Source organism: Pholcus phalangioides, unplaced genomic scaffold (genome assembly GCF_987345545.1).
Source record: "Pholcus phalangioides strain wild (caught in Gottingen) unplaced genomic scaffold, Ppha-v1.0 ptg000042l_1, whole genome shotgun sequence".
NCBI lineage: Eukaryota > Metazoa > Arthropoda > Arachnida > Araneae > Pholcidae > Pholcus > Pholcus phalangioides.
Genome location: NW_028301628.1, coordinates 21,133,107 through 21,151,626, shown reverse-complemented (window position 1 = coordinate 21,151,626; position 18,520 = coordinate 21,133,107). Strand labels below are relative to the sequence as shown.

General features: G+C 37.3%; 1 protein-coding gene across 1 annotated transcript in view; it reads right to left on the bottom strand.

Annotated features, from left to right (window-relative positions):
• The window catches only part of LOC149064641 (hepatocyte growth factor receptor-like), a 64,789-nt gene that overhangs the window by 40,329 nt on the left and 5,940 nt on the right, over nucleotides 1–18,520 (bottom strand). Inside the window, exon 2 of the mRNA XM_089254724.1 lies at nucleotides 480–1,263. Within this exon, the coding sequence (XP_089110850.1) occupies nucleotides 480–1,184 (705 nt within the window). The 5' untranslated portion in view covers nucleotides 1,185–1,263. The remainder of the gene's footprint in view (nucleotides 1–479; nucleotides 1,264–18,520) is intronic.

Genomic DNA, 18,520 nt, shown 5'->3' with positions numbered 1-18,520 from the left:
TAAATTTTCTAACTATTTAGGAATTTATGAAACACCATTCACTATCTGATGGACTTTCTTTCTGTATAAATTTTTTTTGTAATAAAATATAACTGAGTAGTATTAAATGAAAAATAATGTAGTGTTCAAATGGGGTCGCGAATTTTATGCCTTCACCTTTACGCCTATGTCAAAAACCTAATATTATGGGGGAAGCGCCGGTTTCCCCTACCGTTCCACTCGAAAATGCTTAACATCTTTATCACTTCCCATCGTTTTACAAGCAGAAATCCCCCCAGTGAAAATTTCATATGATTTCTCTTTAAAAAAAAATCCATTGCACCTAAAATACAATTCACACAAAATTCAAAATATTTTGACCGGTGATGCTTATGTTCAGACCATATAGAAGAATCGGAACATGGATTATAATCACCCTGCGTACATGAGAAACACAGATTTTATGTCAGAGAGAGTTGTTATAAATTGAAATCATATACCTTATACGACTTCTTGAAATGATTATAGAAGTGGAGTTGACTATTTTCTCTGGAAATCTTGGCGGTTTTGTCGGAATCGAGAATAGTTCTAGTGACTGCTCCAGCAAAATAGGGCACTGGCCTGTCGTCGTAGGTTCTAGCAGAAAACAACGCCAAGTTCCTTCTATCGAGTCTTGTTATAAAAGCGACGACGGATCCACGACTGGCAATGTAGTTCGAAGTGCTATTGAACTGCCCGATCCACATGTTCATCATGTTGATGTTATTCGCTGGGTGACGGCGACACATACCCTGGTACAAAGTCCCGCAAGTTAGGACGTAAGGTATAAGTCTAAGATTCGGTCCCTCCACTTGAAACGTGAGCAGAACCTTCATGTCGTTATCGGCCATCTCTAATGGCTGGTTGCAGTTCAACGAACGGGGTTCGCACTCCTTGTTGTCGAGGAACGGTCCAGTAGAAGCCTTGTTTATCAGAGTCAAATTGAAATGGAATCGATAGAGCTTGTTGCGGCCACCTACGTATAGTTCCCTCGACGTGAAGTCGTCGACGGCAACCAGTTGCATCGCGGCATTTTCTTCCGTTTCCGTGTAAATTTTCAAGTTCCTTATCGACGATAGATCCTTGTCAGTGGCGTAGGCCGTCGCCGAGATCACGATAAGCATCAACAACGGGATAACAAATATAAGTGACGGTGATGATTTCATGATTGTCCGAGAGCACTGGCATCCAATGGTATATATTTCAACTTTTTTCTATGAAATGAAGTTTGTTTGGTCACGTGCTCTGCAAAAAATAAGAAGAAATCAATATAATTCATTAATCGAGACCGAATTAATCCGCAACTTCTCGAAGTCACTATTTCGGATACGAACATAACTGCGGTCAGAAACCAACAGGCATTTTGACATACAGTATAAGAGAACATAAATATATATAAATAAAATAAATGACGTACGTTGTCACCGTCACTGAAAGTGGGCGTGGCTAATACCATTCTGAAAAAGTGACAGTTTTTTTTTTCAATTTTTTTGCTAATCGCGTGGGAAAAACTGTCTCTCGTTGGTTTTCTTTTCTTTCTTCTTTATTTTACAGCAGCATCAAGAACAAAATGAACATCTACTAGAAGAGAAGACGATGAAGAAAAGCTTTCTTCAATGGTTCTCAAGTGGCTTTTGTCACAAACATGAACGTTCATGCAAAAAAAAATCTCAACACAAAACAACTGCAGAAGTTTAGAACTGGGAGCTTTTTTTTCAACCCTTTCCTTATTTCTCGTAATAATAATAATAAAAAGAAGAAAAAATTAATTAAATACAAATACAACGCCACAACAGGCAAAATGCCCAACGAGGTGGCTGATAAAAAGATGCCCATACGTTATTTAGACTGTTAACATGCCAAAATTTAAAGGAAATATTAACAGATCGGAAACTGAAAAATGTTACACAAAGTGCTCTCCATGAGAACTTAAGAGTAAAATCAAGGAATACAGGTACGTCAAATGATAAATAACTTGGCCTTTTTCAAAGTATCTTCTCTCAGATGATATGCACCGCTCAATTCACTTTTCAAAGCAAGTAGAGCGGGATTTTTCTGGAAGCTTCCCCGGTGACCACTACACAGCTGAAATATCTATCAGCTCACAATGCTTTCTCGATATGTGTTGTCACAAACTTTTCGAAACCGAAACACGAGTAAATGCGATATTAAAATCGTCCACAACCCCCTAACTGTCCCGATCACTCGATTTCTGGCTGTTTCCAATATTGAAGAAGCTTTCCATTAGAGAATTACTTGTTATTTCAGCTGTATAAGGTTCCATGAGGCAGATCAAGAAAAAAGCCTTCTCTACTTGATTTGAAAAGTGGAATTGAATGATTGGACCATTGCATATCATCCGAGGGAAGACATTTTGAAAAATAATAAATTACTTTTTGTGTTTTCTTGATTTTTTATGATTTTATCAAAAGTTCTTATGGAACGCAGGTTATTATATAAGCTACATTACTTTTTTGCATAAACTATTATGTGAGCAAATTAACAGACATTAACGGTCACATATTATTCAGGTAGAAATAATTTACACGGTCTGATTTATTTTTCATCGGATCAAGGTACTTCTGAATACCAGGTCTCCTCAACTAAAACAAATTCTGTCAGTCGAACCTCACTATAGTGAGCCCGGGATATAGTGAACTCTCGGTTATAGTGAACGTTTTCAGTGGTCCCAACTGAACACCTATTTATATAACTAATGTTATTTTAAACGCTTTTAGTGAACTGAAATTTCCCTCCGGCAATTTTTTTTTTCAGTTTTTCAAAGATATGCTTAAACATTTAGGATCCCAAAAGATAGTATTTCTTGACTTCCGTGTCAAATCCCATTATTTCACACTCCCCGCCGTTTCTAGGAATCCACGGGTCCACTACAAGACCCCACTCTTTTCCAACCGCTCCTTGAAAAATCGTAACAATAGTGGAACAGACCTAAAGTCCAAGGTTTCTAGAATAGCTTAGAGCAGCGTTTCTCAACCTATGGTCCGGGGACCACGTCTAGTCAGCGACGATGGCGTAGATGGTCGGCAGGCAGACTTGATAATTTAATTCTAACTGAAGGAGAAATTATTCAACCATTGTGGTTGCTAGGCCTATTAGTAATAACGATATGGAGTTTTACAAAAATTATACCTTCCATACGTTACATATATGTAGGTTCTACATGAATGCTATTTATAATGTATGTAGGTTCACCATTATCATCTAGGAAAATGCAATCTTAATTTTAATATCTCTAAAATTGGCCAAAAAAATGTATTTCATCACTTCAAATGCAAATTGCTGAAGTGTGGGGGAAATAAACGGCTGCTACAAATCACGGTGAAACAATCTGCACAAAAAAATTATTCAAATGGACAGATCACGTTATTTCATGGAGTAAAATACGGGACATCGAAAACTGTCACCAAAAACCGTGCCACAAATGGACAAAATCACCAATTGTTATTAAAATTGCTGAAAACTTTTTATCGAGTCCGCAGATGGTTCACTATAACGGGGTTCGACTGTATATATTACTTCTCAAATGTATTGAAAAAATAATAATCGAGAACTGGATTTTTAAGAAATTAAAATTTGCCCTCATTAAGTAATCCCCATTAAAATACTCTCAAGTGTTAGCTGAGAAAATTGTTATTAATTTCGATGACCACAAGGAAAAATAAACGGGGGAAAAAGATTTAATAGAACAATAAATTATTTCATGTAAACAAAGAAACAACTTTGAAATAAGGTGATTCTAATTATAAGTTTGTTTCAGGTTAACTTTGCAGTGAAGAGAAAGGTAGAGAGTGCATTCCTTCGCCGCAAAATATAGTTTCCATACATCGGAGGTTTCTGACGATCATTTATATAGAACATTTCAATTTTTTTTATGATTTCGAAAAGGATACTGAAAAAATACCGTTTTGAACCAATGTATATTCGTTTAAAATTTTTAAATTAGAAAAAATATTGGTTACCATTATCAAAAATCCATGGCGAGCTCAAGAACATTTTGGCGCGATTTCCTAGAAATTTTCCCCGCCAATATCACTGTCGTGCTGCTTTTTTTTTGGTTGCACAATTATATATATATATTATATCGTCATTTTGTTGAATTTTCCAATAGATACAACTTTTCATTCAGTTTTGCATGTAGTTATAGGCCTACACACCCAGACGAATATTCAATCAGTTTTTTTTCTCCCGAAAATAGCCTCCAACGAATTCAGATATTCACTCATAGATTACAGGAAGTGTCCCTCTTTCACGATACCGTTGTGAGAGGTTCTCTTTATGGGTGTAGGTTACGGTTCCAGCCCCTCCCCCCCCCCCTTTTTTTTAAATTATCTATTTCTTGCCGTGTTCGTGGGATAGGGGTGGTTTCTGAATTCCAATAGCCGATAGCGAGGGTGTTGACATAAGTAATGCCTCTTTTGCACCCACACCAACACGCCATCTTCACCCCCACAGCAGAAGCTGTTCCTCCAGATGCCCCTTCGGTGTCTCTCCAGATAAATATAAATAAGCAAGAGAGAGAGAGAGAGACCCACAATGGTTTAGGCTTGCAGTGTATTTTTTCCTTCTGTGACAGTTGTATCTTTCTTTTCACCAGAGATAGAAACACATTAAAACGTTCTCCATTCTTTTTGGCAATAATGCATAAAGCACGTTATTGAAAAGGAAAGAATTTTGGATTGCAGATGGCCTGATAGAACACATGTTGGAGCAACAATTAATGAGTAATAGAGAATCCGATAGTTCTACAACTTCAAGTGAGGATTCCATAGAATGGGAATCCGTAAAAAATGACTAAAACTGTAGTGATAACAAGTGGCATCGACGTATATGCGTTCGGGTGGGTGAGCGACGGAAATTTCGGCAAGAAAAGTGAGTAAAAGAATTCTAAATTTTACCTTATCATTTTTATTATTATTATTTGGGGCTATTCCCAAATTCAAACGTGAAAACCGGGTTAATAGAAGTTACTGAGATACTTTTCAATAAAAAAACCGCACTTTAATTTTTGAAAGTATCGACAGTGATTTTTTTTTTTCATTAGCTAATTTTTTGTTACTAACTGACTGCAATTTTTTCTACAAGCATTACGTTATACGTAAAAAATATTTTTTTCTGCGAGATTGGCGAGAATCATCCATACCTTACCGAGGCCGCGCATCGATACATAGGTTAAGAGGCTTTCGTTGTCATAGCAACGAGTGATGCGGTTCCCTCGTAGCTTCCTCTTCACTGCAAAGTTAACCTGAAACGAACTATAGGTGAAATATCCCTATTCATGAACCTCTGGTTAGGGAACCGAGGAGCGAAACTACACCAGATCATAGGTAAATAATTTCTGCCAAAAAAAAAAAAAAACTTATCGGTAAAATGACCGATAAGATAAATAGATACGCTCTCTGCTCTCTCTGACAACACAAATTATTACCATGAACATTGTAAGGAGTGGGACGTGTAATGATACAATTTGAGTAACATATTTGGGGTTAGGATAACAAGCCATTAGGGAACGATTGAGTATAGTATTATTCGATGATCATTATGGTGCTACTTTTCGCATGCTGCATCTCTCCCAGTAATTGTTTTAATTAATTATTTTCTCAGAAATTATTTTTTTCGATGGTGTGAAGTGCACATCAATCAAGTTTGAAGCTGTTTCCTTCAGTTGGTTTCCTACCCAGATGACTCTGAATGGGTATATGTTTTGATTAGAATCACCCTGTATATTTAAAAATTGCGAGGAAAAAATAGCCGAGAACAACTTCAACTGAACGCATAGCTTTTTTTTATTGTTCAGCACAAGAAGATTGATGCTGAAAATGATGAGGGTGTATACGAAAATGAAGATAAGATCACAAGTGCAAACATTCTCTGATATCTTCATCAAGTTCACGTCAAATAACGATCAATCTGAGAAGAAGGCGCCAATATATTTTTTTACATTGGTGAAATGGTGATAACTAGGTTTTCCCAAATACACACCGACATGCTTCAATCACAGTAGTTCCAATAGAAAACATTTATGATTATGTTTGAGTATCAAACACTTAATAAATTTAAGACGTTTCGTATTTTGAAGATATTGGCGAGAATCTCTTTGGTATAGAGCTGTCCAAAAAAAACCAACTGTACTCTATCAAAAGAGGAGATTCTTATACATTTATTTCCGTGCTTCTAAATGTCCCAATATTTTTTGTAATGTACTGAAAATGGGAAAGCCAAACCTTTCAGAACTCACCTTTATCTCGTTAGAAGGATATCGATGCAAAATAGAAGTTTCGTACACTTATCCCATATACGGTATGATGGTATATAGAGATCCCCATCTTGTTTGCACAGTCGCATGCCAAAGAGTATACAGGAAAGAGTTTTAGAATAAACAGATTTGTGCGTTCAGGAAATGATACGCTTGAAAATGCATGTTGGAGAGCTTACTGAAAAAAAAAAGATTGACTGTATGCTGGCATAGTGGCTTTGCGTGGTTCAGCGTACGCCGACCGGTTGCGAGAAAAAGATCGTTCACAAATTACATACGATCGTAGATTCAGATCCAATATGTCAGTGGCGTATTTAGGAAAGGGGCCGTTCAAGTATTACGTAAGCAAATTTTAGCCATTTTTGACCCCCCCCCCCTTGTCAGCAAAAATCAGCAAAACGCTGCCCCCCCCCCCCCCCACCGTCAGCAAAATTTCGTCGTCAGCTCTGTGAATCCTAACTCATATTTTCATAAAGGGTGGTTGATGACGTAAGCATCATCCAAACCCCCCTCCCCCTTGTCATCAAAAGTCAGCAAATCGGAACCCCCCCCCCCCATCGATAATGACGTAATACTTGAACGGCCCCAAAGGTGAAAAGAAAAGAACGCAAGGTTTGGGACATAAAATTCAGCGCAACTGCTTTTCTGTTCCAAACAATTTTAGTCAGCTGTAGTCCAAGTTATGTTGGATATGGGGGGGGGGGGGGGGGGAGAGAATCATCGGACATCCAAAATGATGTGTGTGACGTGGCCAGAAAGACAAAAACAATATTCCCCGAAATAAGCGTAGACCTATAGCTAATTTCAAAAGTTTTTGTCTTGTGCGTGTTTTTTAATGATAAGATTCAAAAAATCCATTTTTTGAATCTAATGATTTGTAGTCATTTTGACCAAAGATTTTATAGTTTTTTTTTTACTAAAAAATTCCACTACTGATAAAAGAGAAGCAAGTATAAGAAAATCCACATTCATTAGAATTATAAAAATTGATCTCATGAATTTTTGTACTAATATTTATGAACAATTAAAATTACAATCAAAACAACTAACCTAGTTTGATGACACCAAAAAATGAAAATAAAGTGTTGAAAGTGATTTGCGCTCATTTTTCAAAGATTTTATATTAATAAATGAATTTTGAATGAAAAATTAATTTTTGAATTAAAATTTTGAATTAATTAAATCTCTGTTTTTATACTGACAGATACAATAATATACCGTAATCCGGGCAACTTTGCACCAAGAGGGGTGATAATTTTGTACCAATCCCGTGAAAAAAGATTCAACGTTGCCTAGCGCGTAGAACTTAACGAAACTTGTGAACATTCCCCTAAATAAATTCACCACACAATCGTAACCTGTTGAGTTCCAAAAAGGTTTCGGATTTCAGAAAGGAAAAAAAACCATGCAACGCGTCATAATGTTTTTGGTTTGACTCACACGCGACGAGAGTATCCGTAACACAATGCGTCCGTCGCGAAACTCATTGAAAAGAGAACCTTCTCTAAAACGTAACACAAATGGCCTCACAAACCTCAAATTACTCCCGGCGAAGGTCAAAATTTCACTTCATTTTAACCTTAACCTAAAATATCTTCATTTTCAGATTCTTTCTTGTACTTAATTAGTTCGTTACCTCTCATTGCACCATAATTATTCTCTCAACAGGGCTGGCAAATTTTCTTTAACAAAATTTACATGCAAGGTTGTGCATGCGGCTTGAAATAATGCCCGAATCAATTTTACATGCAAGAAAAATATATTGCTAAATATTACTACTGGACTTGTATCATTGCAAAAAAATTTTCTAACTTAAAAAGAAAGCGCAAAATAGCTTCTTGTATTCATAAAAAAGAAATTCCATATAGAATGTACTCAAATCTTTAGTATGAGTCATCATATGAATCTGCCTTGTTGCTACTGTGACTGTTGATATGATCAAAACCAGCACAGAGATTCCCAATTTTATTCCCCCCCGTCCGAGTTTTTTTTTTATACTCCCTCCCCATCATGGCATCTAATTAATCATTATTAATTTAATCAGAGTCAAATTTATCAATTTTCGACGTATCGATGCTGATCCCCATAAAATTAATTCTTTCACTAATTGAAAATCGAGATCATTCAGTTATAATAATTCTCTGAGCTGTTGTTGTCTGAAAAGAAATCGGAAAGTTACTGTTCACTTCGCTCACGGAATCATAGCCTATTTACGTCACAGGACCGGACTTGAGCATGTGAGCGACGCAGCAGCACCAGGCTGCAAAATATTGAGGGACCGTAAGAATAAAAATAGGTATAAAATGCATTGATTACGTAATTCCATTGCAAGTGCCTGACAAAGTCCGAGTTGGAAATTAAATAATAATAACTAAAGCCCGGAAGGAGAGTTTAAGCAGAATGCCATAAATGCCTCTTTTTGCCTATTTTCAAACTTCTTTGGTAAAACTGGCTTTTTTGAAATTTTCGTGCCATAAATGATTATTTTAGTAGTTTTAAGTTTATTAGTGAACTCCAGAGGCCATAATCTGTAAAGGGGCCCCGCGCTTGAAGGAGTCCCGCGTACGTGGTAATATAAAGAAAGAGTTAATTTTTTTTTTACGAAAATAGATCAAGAGAGAGAGAGAGATAGTCCTGTTTCAACTACAGAAATTATTTTATAATGATTATTCCAAATAATACAACAAATAAACGAGAATTATTCGCAACTCGAAGGAACCCGACAGACCATTTTCTCTACCGGCTCCGCGTCTGGTAATGGTGGTCTTGGCATTGGCCTAATCCTGAGTATCTATTAACATTTCATTTTGGACTTGAAATAAATTTAACTTGGATAATAATGCAGTAATTATATAAACTATAACTAAAATAATAGACGATATTAAGAGCAGCCAATTTTTCAGCTAGTTTTTGAACCCTTAATACCTTTGCTTTTAGTTATTTTTTCTTCCTTCCAAAATTTATAAATGTTTTTTTAGTGCCTATTTTAGGCATTTTAATGCTTTTTTTGCCTGCCTATTTCAGTTATTTTTAGTGCCCAAACTTCCGGACTCTAATAATAACTAATAACTTGTAAATAACGATTAGGAACCCCCTGGTAAGTGGTACAAGTAGTAGGGGCCCTTTAGTAATATTTTGAATACGCTGTATTTATAGAAACCGATATTTGACTTATTACGTATCCATGCAGTTATTGTAGTGAGCCGCAAAATGATTGATCCCAGCCTTAAGGTAATTTCAGGTAATTTACATCCAACAATACAAAAATAAGTACAGGGTGTCTCATGAATTCGTAAATAGTTAAAAATTCATAAACACATTGAAGGCATTGTTTGAATTCGGTTTGCGGAAGAATTATTCTCACGAAGGAGGATTTTTTTTTTATAGAAAAAGAATTAGTTCAAACTTTTGTCAACAGGGGACACTGCACAAAAGCAAATCACTGAAAATATGCAAATAAGAGGTATTCCTAGAAAATGCAGGGTGTACCATTAAAACATCTCATTTCTGAATTTTCCTGTTACTGGCACACTGTGTGGGATCATTATGGTGATGACATTGGTGGATAAAGCACTATTGGTGAGATTGTTTTACCTCAGCCACGACTCACTGGCTGAAACTATACGAACGTTTCGGACACAAAGAGGTTCAGGTCAGAAATTCTGTCATTTGCTTTCGCGCAGCGCCTTCTATCGAGAAAAATTTGAATTTTTCGAATCGCATTCAAATATACCAATTCCTCAAAATTTTATAAATTTTTATGACATCCTGTATGTTTTGTCCGGCCGAGTTTGACAAGTCAAAGAGAGACTGATCTCTTTACTACACTTTTTTTTTCAGTTGATATTCTAATGAGCGACAAGCAGTCTGATGTGGTCAGTCCTTTTTTGTTGTCAAAACATTCGTTTGACAAGGAAGCATTCGCTTGCCGGACGGAGGTCAAATTCGTGAAACATGGGAAGTACATGCCTCCACTTTGTATGATAGTGTACTTCCTTTCTACAGCCAAACACTGTTTTTGCTGAGAAAGGAAAAGGAAGAATATGAGGTACGAAAAAAAAATCGAATTTCCGGTTCCGCATCACATCCGACCAGTTTCTTATTAGTCATAACGAGAGCATTTTTCGTTTCATTAATTAACAGTTACACAATGACATTTCATCTAAGAACAAGGGTGCAGAACCTCCGGCCTGCGAACCAAATGCACAACCGTCAAGGTGTTCCGGTAGAAAAGTATCAATACACACATCATGATAAATATACCTATAGGCTGGTCATATTTCTTTCATAAAAATACAGAATATCGCCAAATTTCTATCAAGGCAAGAAAAGTCGCCAGTTACACCCAAAAAAAATTATCAAAAGCACGAAAGTAACGTTCAATATTTTACAGCCGAAATTTTTTTCTAAAGCAAGGCAAGTGAAGTTGCCATTTACAGCCGAAAAAATTATCAAAGGCATGGCAAGTGAAGTTACAGTTTACAACAGAGGAAATTGTCAAAAGCACGAATGTAACGTTGCAATTTACAGCCGAAAACAACACAGGGACGTAAGAAAAATCAACCTTTGTAGGGGGCACAAAAGGCTTGGGGGGGAGGGGGGGGGGAAGGCACGAAAATTTTCTTCTCAAGAAATTTTGAGCTACTACACTTCAAAAATCATTTAAATTAACTGAAATTGTTTGATATAGCATATAAAGGGTTTTTTCTTTTGATATTTCAATTTTTTCACACAAATATTATTTTTCTCCAAGTTTTGGTCTACTTGGGGAGGCGCGGTCTCCCTGAGCACCCCCCGCGTACTCCTCTGCTGCTGCTGCAATGGGTAAATATGTAATTCATAAAAAAAAACATAGATGTTTGACAAATATGTGAGATGAATGTATATTATTTATATGACTATAACTGATTATGATAGCCATAATTATCATAATATGATTTATAAATCGTGAAAATAATCTTAATTCTTGATTTCAAAAACTCAACTAAGACTCGTTGAAAATAAATTAAAAAATGAGAAATTATAAGGAAGAGAGTTGGGAACGCCAAATTCACGGAATATTTCGTAAAAGACAAGTTACAGTCAATCCCGCTAATAACGTTCCCCCTTAGAACGTTTTCCCGCTTAGTACGACTTATTTTCATGGTCTCGACTATCACTCTAACACTTCCCGTTTAAAGCATTTTCCCGCATACAACGTTTTTTCAGGACGCTTTTTTGTAAAACGTTATAAGCGGGATTCACTGTATATGGTCCATAGATTAAAGATATATACTATTATCAGGACCTACTAAAGATAATACTATTATTACTCTATGATATGGTCAGAGCCTATACCCAAGTCTGTGGCCCGCGAGTGGCTTATAAATACATTATCTAGTCCGCGGATTGAAAAAGTTGTGCATCCTTGTCCAATAATATTTCAGAATTTTGGCTTTCTTTTCTCAGAATCATCACTGCGTTGACCAGAGAAATGCAAATCTTTGGTTGTATTTCGAGTGACAAGGCCTAACACGCAAGGCAAGAAACAAATTTTTCAAGGTCTAATAGAGGTGATATTAATGTACATAATAAGGCACCATTGAGGACATTTCACTTAAACTTGGGCGTGTGTCTTTCTTCTTATTTTTGATGAATGCGAACAAGGAGACGAAAGACATCAACATAGAAAAGAACTCATTAAATGTCTCTTGCAGTCAAGCTGCTTATCACGAGACTGACTAACAAGAGCAGAGATAGATCGTATGCATAAAATACATTTATATCGCCTTATACCGGCGGTTCTTAACCAAGGTCCTTGAAGAGATTTCAGGGGTTCCGCGAGCTTGAATGAGAAAACAATTAACGTTTTTTTGGCATTATTATGTGCGGAAAATTATTTTCAAAGGGGTTTTTTAGGATTTCATCTCATTGGCAGGGAGTCCCTGGCCCTTACTTATTGGCACAATAGGTCCGTGAAATACATAAAAGTTGAAAAAATCCGTGTCATTCTACCAAAAATATTCCTCATTATTTGTCCTACTATATATACTACAGTATAATGCGGCGAATTTTTATACTTAAAATTTTGAAACAAATTTGTCAAAATTATTTATCTACGTCACAATTATTATTCTACGTGTATTACTGTATATGTGAATTGAACGTCGTCGATATGAATATAAATTTTGGCTTTTGATTTTTTTCATGGCATATTTTGACGCTGCTTCGTGCGTCTATTATACGGAAATATAATGTATAAAAAAAACGAGATTCCACAATATATTTTTAGAAATTCTACTTTTTAATTTTTTAAATCCATCAAAAATTTCTAGTTTTTTTTTTCAGTTTTAAATATTAAAATTTAAAATGTTTTTTTTATTTTTCATCTGTTGGATCTTGTTTTCTCCATCTTTTATATGAACGAATTCTGTTCTTTTTTCTTTTATAATTTCTATATTTTCTGTGCTTTTTCCATTTATTAAAACAATTTTTTTCCCCTGCAGATTTTTCGATATTTTTTAGCACTTATTGTCAGATTCTTTTTTCCACGAAATCATTTTTTCTCCGCATTTTCATACCCTTTTTTTTAAATTCTATATCTAATGTTTTTGTTCTCCAAGGATTATTGTTTTTTAAACATGAATGTACTTTTCCCTTTCTTGTGTTAAACAACAGTGCGTTTCGCGATTCTTTGGGGCCGTTCAAGTATTACACGTCATCATCGATGGGGGGGGGGGGGGGTTCGATTTGCTGACTTTTGATGACAGGGGGGGGGTTTGGATAATGCTTACGTCATCAACCACCCTTTATGAAAATATGAAATATTCTTAATGGCATCTTACTCGGTGATCCAAAAACGAGAAAGAAAACCTTTCGATAGTTTGTGGGCACTTGAAGTAACATTCCCCCCCCCCCCACTATTGATAAGTGCCCTACAGAGCTACTTTAGTGATCTCTAAATTTTTCGCGCTCTAGAACTGTGCCACGCATCACTCAAGTGATCCGTAGTTATATGCCGCGGATCACTTAAATAATCTGAGAATGTGCCGCGGGTAACATGAGTGATGTAGAACCGCACTGGGGGTGGTCACTTAAGTGCTCTAAAACTACGTCACATGCCACTCAAGGGATCTCTAAATATGTCCCGGATCGCTTAAGTGTTCTGGAACTGTGTCGCGGGTCATTTAAGTGATCTGAAAATGTGCCACGGGCCACTTAAAAGTTCTTGAATTGTAAAACGGGACACAAGCGATCCGTAAATGTGCCACTTAGTTCATTTTTACAAAATTTGGTTTCAGGAGGGCAGGCTGCATCAGATAACCCCCAGGGCCATATTTGCTTCGCGGGCCAAGGGCCTTTATGAGATTTGTCATTATATGGCTTAGAGGGTGAGTCGCAAGGAATTTATTAAAGATAAATTTTGAGTTCATAGCCTTTTTAAATAACATTGAAATTAACAGAAATTCATTATAATAACAATAAAGGCATTTTCTTCCGAAAGTATTTTCTTCAATTAAAAAAATAAATTTTTGATCGTGGGAGGGGACACGAGCCCCCTATATCCCCTTCCCCCTATGTACGTCTCTGATTCCCACCAATATGCGTTAAAATTCAGACTGGCAGAGCTGATGACGAAATTTTGCTGACAAGGGTGGGGGGTCCAGAATGGCTAAAAATTTGCTTACGTAATACTTGAACGGCCCCTTTTTTTAATATTCATTCATCTCCAATTCCGACGTTTCTTTATCCTCCTCAGTCCTGAAGGAAACTTCAAATTTTGCGTTTCTTACGTTTATTTTTAACTGCTAAACAGCTGAAAATTAGTTTAAGTTGACAGATGAATATGAATAAGTTTCTATCAAATGTTTGCAAGATCTGGAAATATATTTGTGGTTTGCATGAGAATTCCATTTAGAGAGAGAGCCAGGTGGAATTTTTTTAAATGTGTCCCAGGCAACACCAGGACTGAGGAGGTTAAAACATCATTACTTATACGCATAAATAGCTAATCAGTTAATAATTAAACGGAAAAATTGCAATCTCATTTGTCACTTTTAACAGACTTTTTTGTGGGCTATTTTTCATTCAAGTATAGCCAAGTCAGCAATTGAATCTGCAATCTTGCATGTTTGTAATGAACATTTATTATTTGAGTGATTATTATGCTCGAATTTTTACGGCTAACAAAAATTATAAAACTATGCTTCTTAAGAGTAAATTTTACGAGATCGGTGGTAGAGTGACCATACGTCTTGTATTTCCTGGGACATTCCCGTCATTTTAGCCATTCCGACTTCTTTGCAAAAATGTCCCTTTTTTCCCGTATTTTCAACGAAGAATACTTGAACTTTTATTTGTTATTGAAATGAAGGAATGAAATTATTTCTCAACTCGTGAATTATATTATGAAAATTACAACTGTAAATTAGAATATTCATCTAGGGCCATTCAAGTATTACGTAAGCAGATTTTCAGCCATTTTTGACCCCCTCCCTCCTTGTCAGCAAAACACTGACCCCCCCCCCCCCCCCCCCGTCAGCAGCTTAGAATATTTCATATCTTCAAAAAGGGGTGGTTGATGACGTAAGCAACCTTCAAGCACAAAACTGTCATCAAAAGTCAGTAAATCTGAAAACCCCTCCCCGCTCGATGATGACGTCGTAATAATTGAATGACCCCTCTCACATATTAATCATATTTAAACGTTTTATTTCGTGGAATTTAGTCCACTGCAATTTGCAGTAGGTAGTGCTTCGTTTCCCCATAGTGGTACTTCTTTGGTGATCAGCAATTTTACTAATAGTTGGTAACTTTGATAACCTTTAGCATCATTTTTGGCGAAAATTAGGGATATCCAGACCTTTTCCGTATTTCGAATCCCAATTTCCGGCATTTTTCTCGAGGAACTATGGTCAGCCCATTAATGGGCGACTTCAGGAAGATTTAGAAATAGATGCCACTTCTAATTAAAAGAAAAACTTCCATCCGGACAATATAACTTAGGCGTGGACAAAGTGTCGGGTCGAGAGAAGTTCACATACAATTAAAGGATTGTTACATCGTATCGCACGATGCAATGCCACAACGGGAGTCAATCCAGTCGAGCGGCCGCCATCTTGGTCCCGAGGAACACGAGTCTCGCCAATATGACACCAACACCGTATTGAAGCAATAAATAAGAGTGATATGAACACCAACGGGCGTTGGTTCTCCTTGATTAGAAACACCAGGCGATTATAAAACTTTAAGACTAGACAATAATTGAGGTCGAGACCGGCGTGTCAAAACGTTCATTTCGAACCATGCGTTATGTAGAGCCCAGCAGTGAGAAGTAACATAGGCTATTATTTAATTTTTTTTTACTGTGTTTCCGGTGTATTAATAATGTGTGTTGTTTTCCAGCACTCTTGCGTGGCCATCGCATTTGTGAACGGATCTGTACATGGATAACTCGTTTCCGGATACCGGCTTATTATCATAGAAACTCGATTTCAACTTCTTTTTTTTGTCATGCGCTTCCATTTGGACCAGACCTCCTCATAATTACCGTAAATTTTCTACGCATAATCCGCACATGCGAATTTCATTCATCAATAATAATGAAATCTCAAGGAATGGAAGGTATTTTCTGTCGTGTTTTTGAAGGAAAAAAATTTAGATTTTTCTACTCTCATCTATTCGTCATTTATAAACCTCTGAGAAATTTACTGTTTGTAAATTTATTTTCAAAATACAGTGAAACGTCGATATAACTGGATATTCTGGGGACCAAGGAAGAAAAATATCGCGTGCACCGTGGTGCTCTTTGAAGCACTCTGAGTGCTCGATGCTGCTCATGTCCGACTTCGCGCTCGCAAGCACTCGATAAACCCCAATTAAACACCTTGTTAATTGTATTCCAATAGGGCTGGCCCGATTAATCGGGTCGGTTAGTTGATCAATTGTTAATTGCTGTTAAAAGTTAGCTGAGTTAATCGACAAGATCTCTGACATAGAGATACGTTGGAAGTGTGTATCTTTTAGATGCACAAAGGGTACCCATATTGAAATGTGGTAGTTTTTATTTAGCGAAATGAAATTTATGCACTATATTTGTGCCACTTTAGATGTGTAAGGTCGAACTGATATAAAGTTACTTTGGTCACGTGTTCTGCAAAAAATAAGAAGACATCAATGTAATACATTAATTGAGACCGAATTAATCCGCAACTCCTCGAAGTCACTATTTCAGATACGTACATAACTGCGGTCAGAAACCAACAGGCATTTTGGCATACAGTATAAGAGAAAAAATATATATAAATAAAATACACTCATGTCCATAAATTAAGGATAATTCAGAAGCACACGGAAATCGAAATCTAGGGTAAAAATTTCACCTGTAGAATTATCACACACATCTGCAAGAATGATATGCAAATTTCAGGAAGCCACCAGATGATGCCGATAGTACGTCACAATGACGAGAGTGTAAGAGGGGGGTATATAAGGAATGGTGGCAAAGAAGTAAAATTGTTCACAAGAGTTCTGTAAGGCGCTCAGTGCCATAAGCGAATAGTTATGACACAGAGGACGCATGTGGATGATTTTTTACGTGGTAGAATTATCGGCCGCCTGGAATGTGGGCGTACTCAGATGGAAGTATCCGAGGAACTTGGAATTGCCCAAAGTGTCATCTTTAATCTTCGGCAACAATTCCAAGGTAACGGAAATGTCAGTAGACGTTTCAGTACAGGTCGCCCCCGAGTTACAACGCCGAAAGAAGACCGGTATTTGGCAGTAACTGCCACAAGAAGCAGACGGAGCACAGCATCCGACCTGTCTCGTCAGCTATCTGCAGCCACGGGTACCACAGTTTCAAGGCAAGGCAAACCGTTTACAGACGTTTGGGAGATATTGGTCTATATGCTCGCAGGCCTGTCAGATGTGTTCCGCTCACGGCAACTCACTGTCGGCAGCGATTAGCCTGGAGTAGAGAACATGCAATGTGGACATCGTCACAGTGGGCTTGTGTGATGTTTTTCGATGAGTCCAGGTTTAGCTTGCAGTCTGATTCACGTCGGACTTTCATATGGAGAATGCCAGGTACCCGTTACCACCAAGATAACATCATTGAACGACACCGTTACGGTGGTGCAGCATTGCTCGTTTGGGGTGGAATTATACTGGGTTCCAGAACAGATCTGCATGTTCAAACCGGAACCACGAAAGCCCAAATTTATCGGGACATCATTCTGGAACAACATGTACGTTTGTTTAGGGGTGCCATAGGCGCAGAATTTGTGTTTATGAATGACAACGCCCGACCTCACCGAGCAAACATCGTAAACTTGATGATCGTAAATATCGGTGCCTTGAATCTGAGGATATAACCCGTATGGAATGGCCAGCATTCTCACCTGACTTGAATCCGATAGAGCATGTGTGGGACATGCTTGGCCGACGAGTTGCAGCCCGTCAACCACCTCCTACATGTGTACCGGAACTTCGGAGAGCATTGCTTGCTGAGTGGAGTGATCTTCCCCAAGATTAGATCGATAATTTGATACTCAGCATGCCTAGGCGTTGTACGGACTGTATTTCATCGCATGGGAGACATACAATGCATGTTGGTTCTTCATACCACCCATGTAATAGTAAGTTTTTGTAAAGGAGATATTTTTTACAATTGCTCCAGGGAGCGAAAATCGTAGTTTTTATGAATGGTATCATACATACACCATCGTTTTTGTTCTTTATCTTTTGTTTAATAAATGGGCTTTATAAATAAGTAACGTTTGTTTTGTTTCTGAACCTTTATTTGCCGGAGCTGGCATTATCCTTAATTTATGGACATGAGTGTAAATGACGTACGTTGTCACCGTCACTGAAAGTGGGCGTGGTCTGAAAAAGTGACGGTTTTTTTTTCAATTTTTTTGCTAGTCGCGTGGGAAAAACTGTCTCTCGTTGGTTTTCTTTTTCTTTCTTTATTTTACAGCAGCATCAAGAACAAAATTAACATCTAGGCCTTGTCATCAATACTATGAGGGCAACGTCTGACTCGCGGACCATGGGTTGAACATGCATGCCATAAGGCAGTGTGTCTCAATATTTGAATGTCGTGGACCCTCCTGTAGCAAAAGTGAATTCTCTCTTTTTTTTTTGGCCTCAGGAGAGGCAACCACTTTCTAATTGAATTCTGTGGCACATGGTGGAATGTATAAAAAGTTATTTTTTAATAACTATACAACCCCTTGAAACATGAGT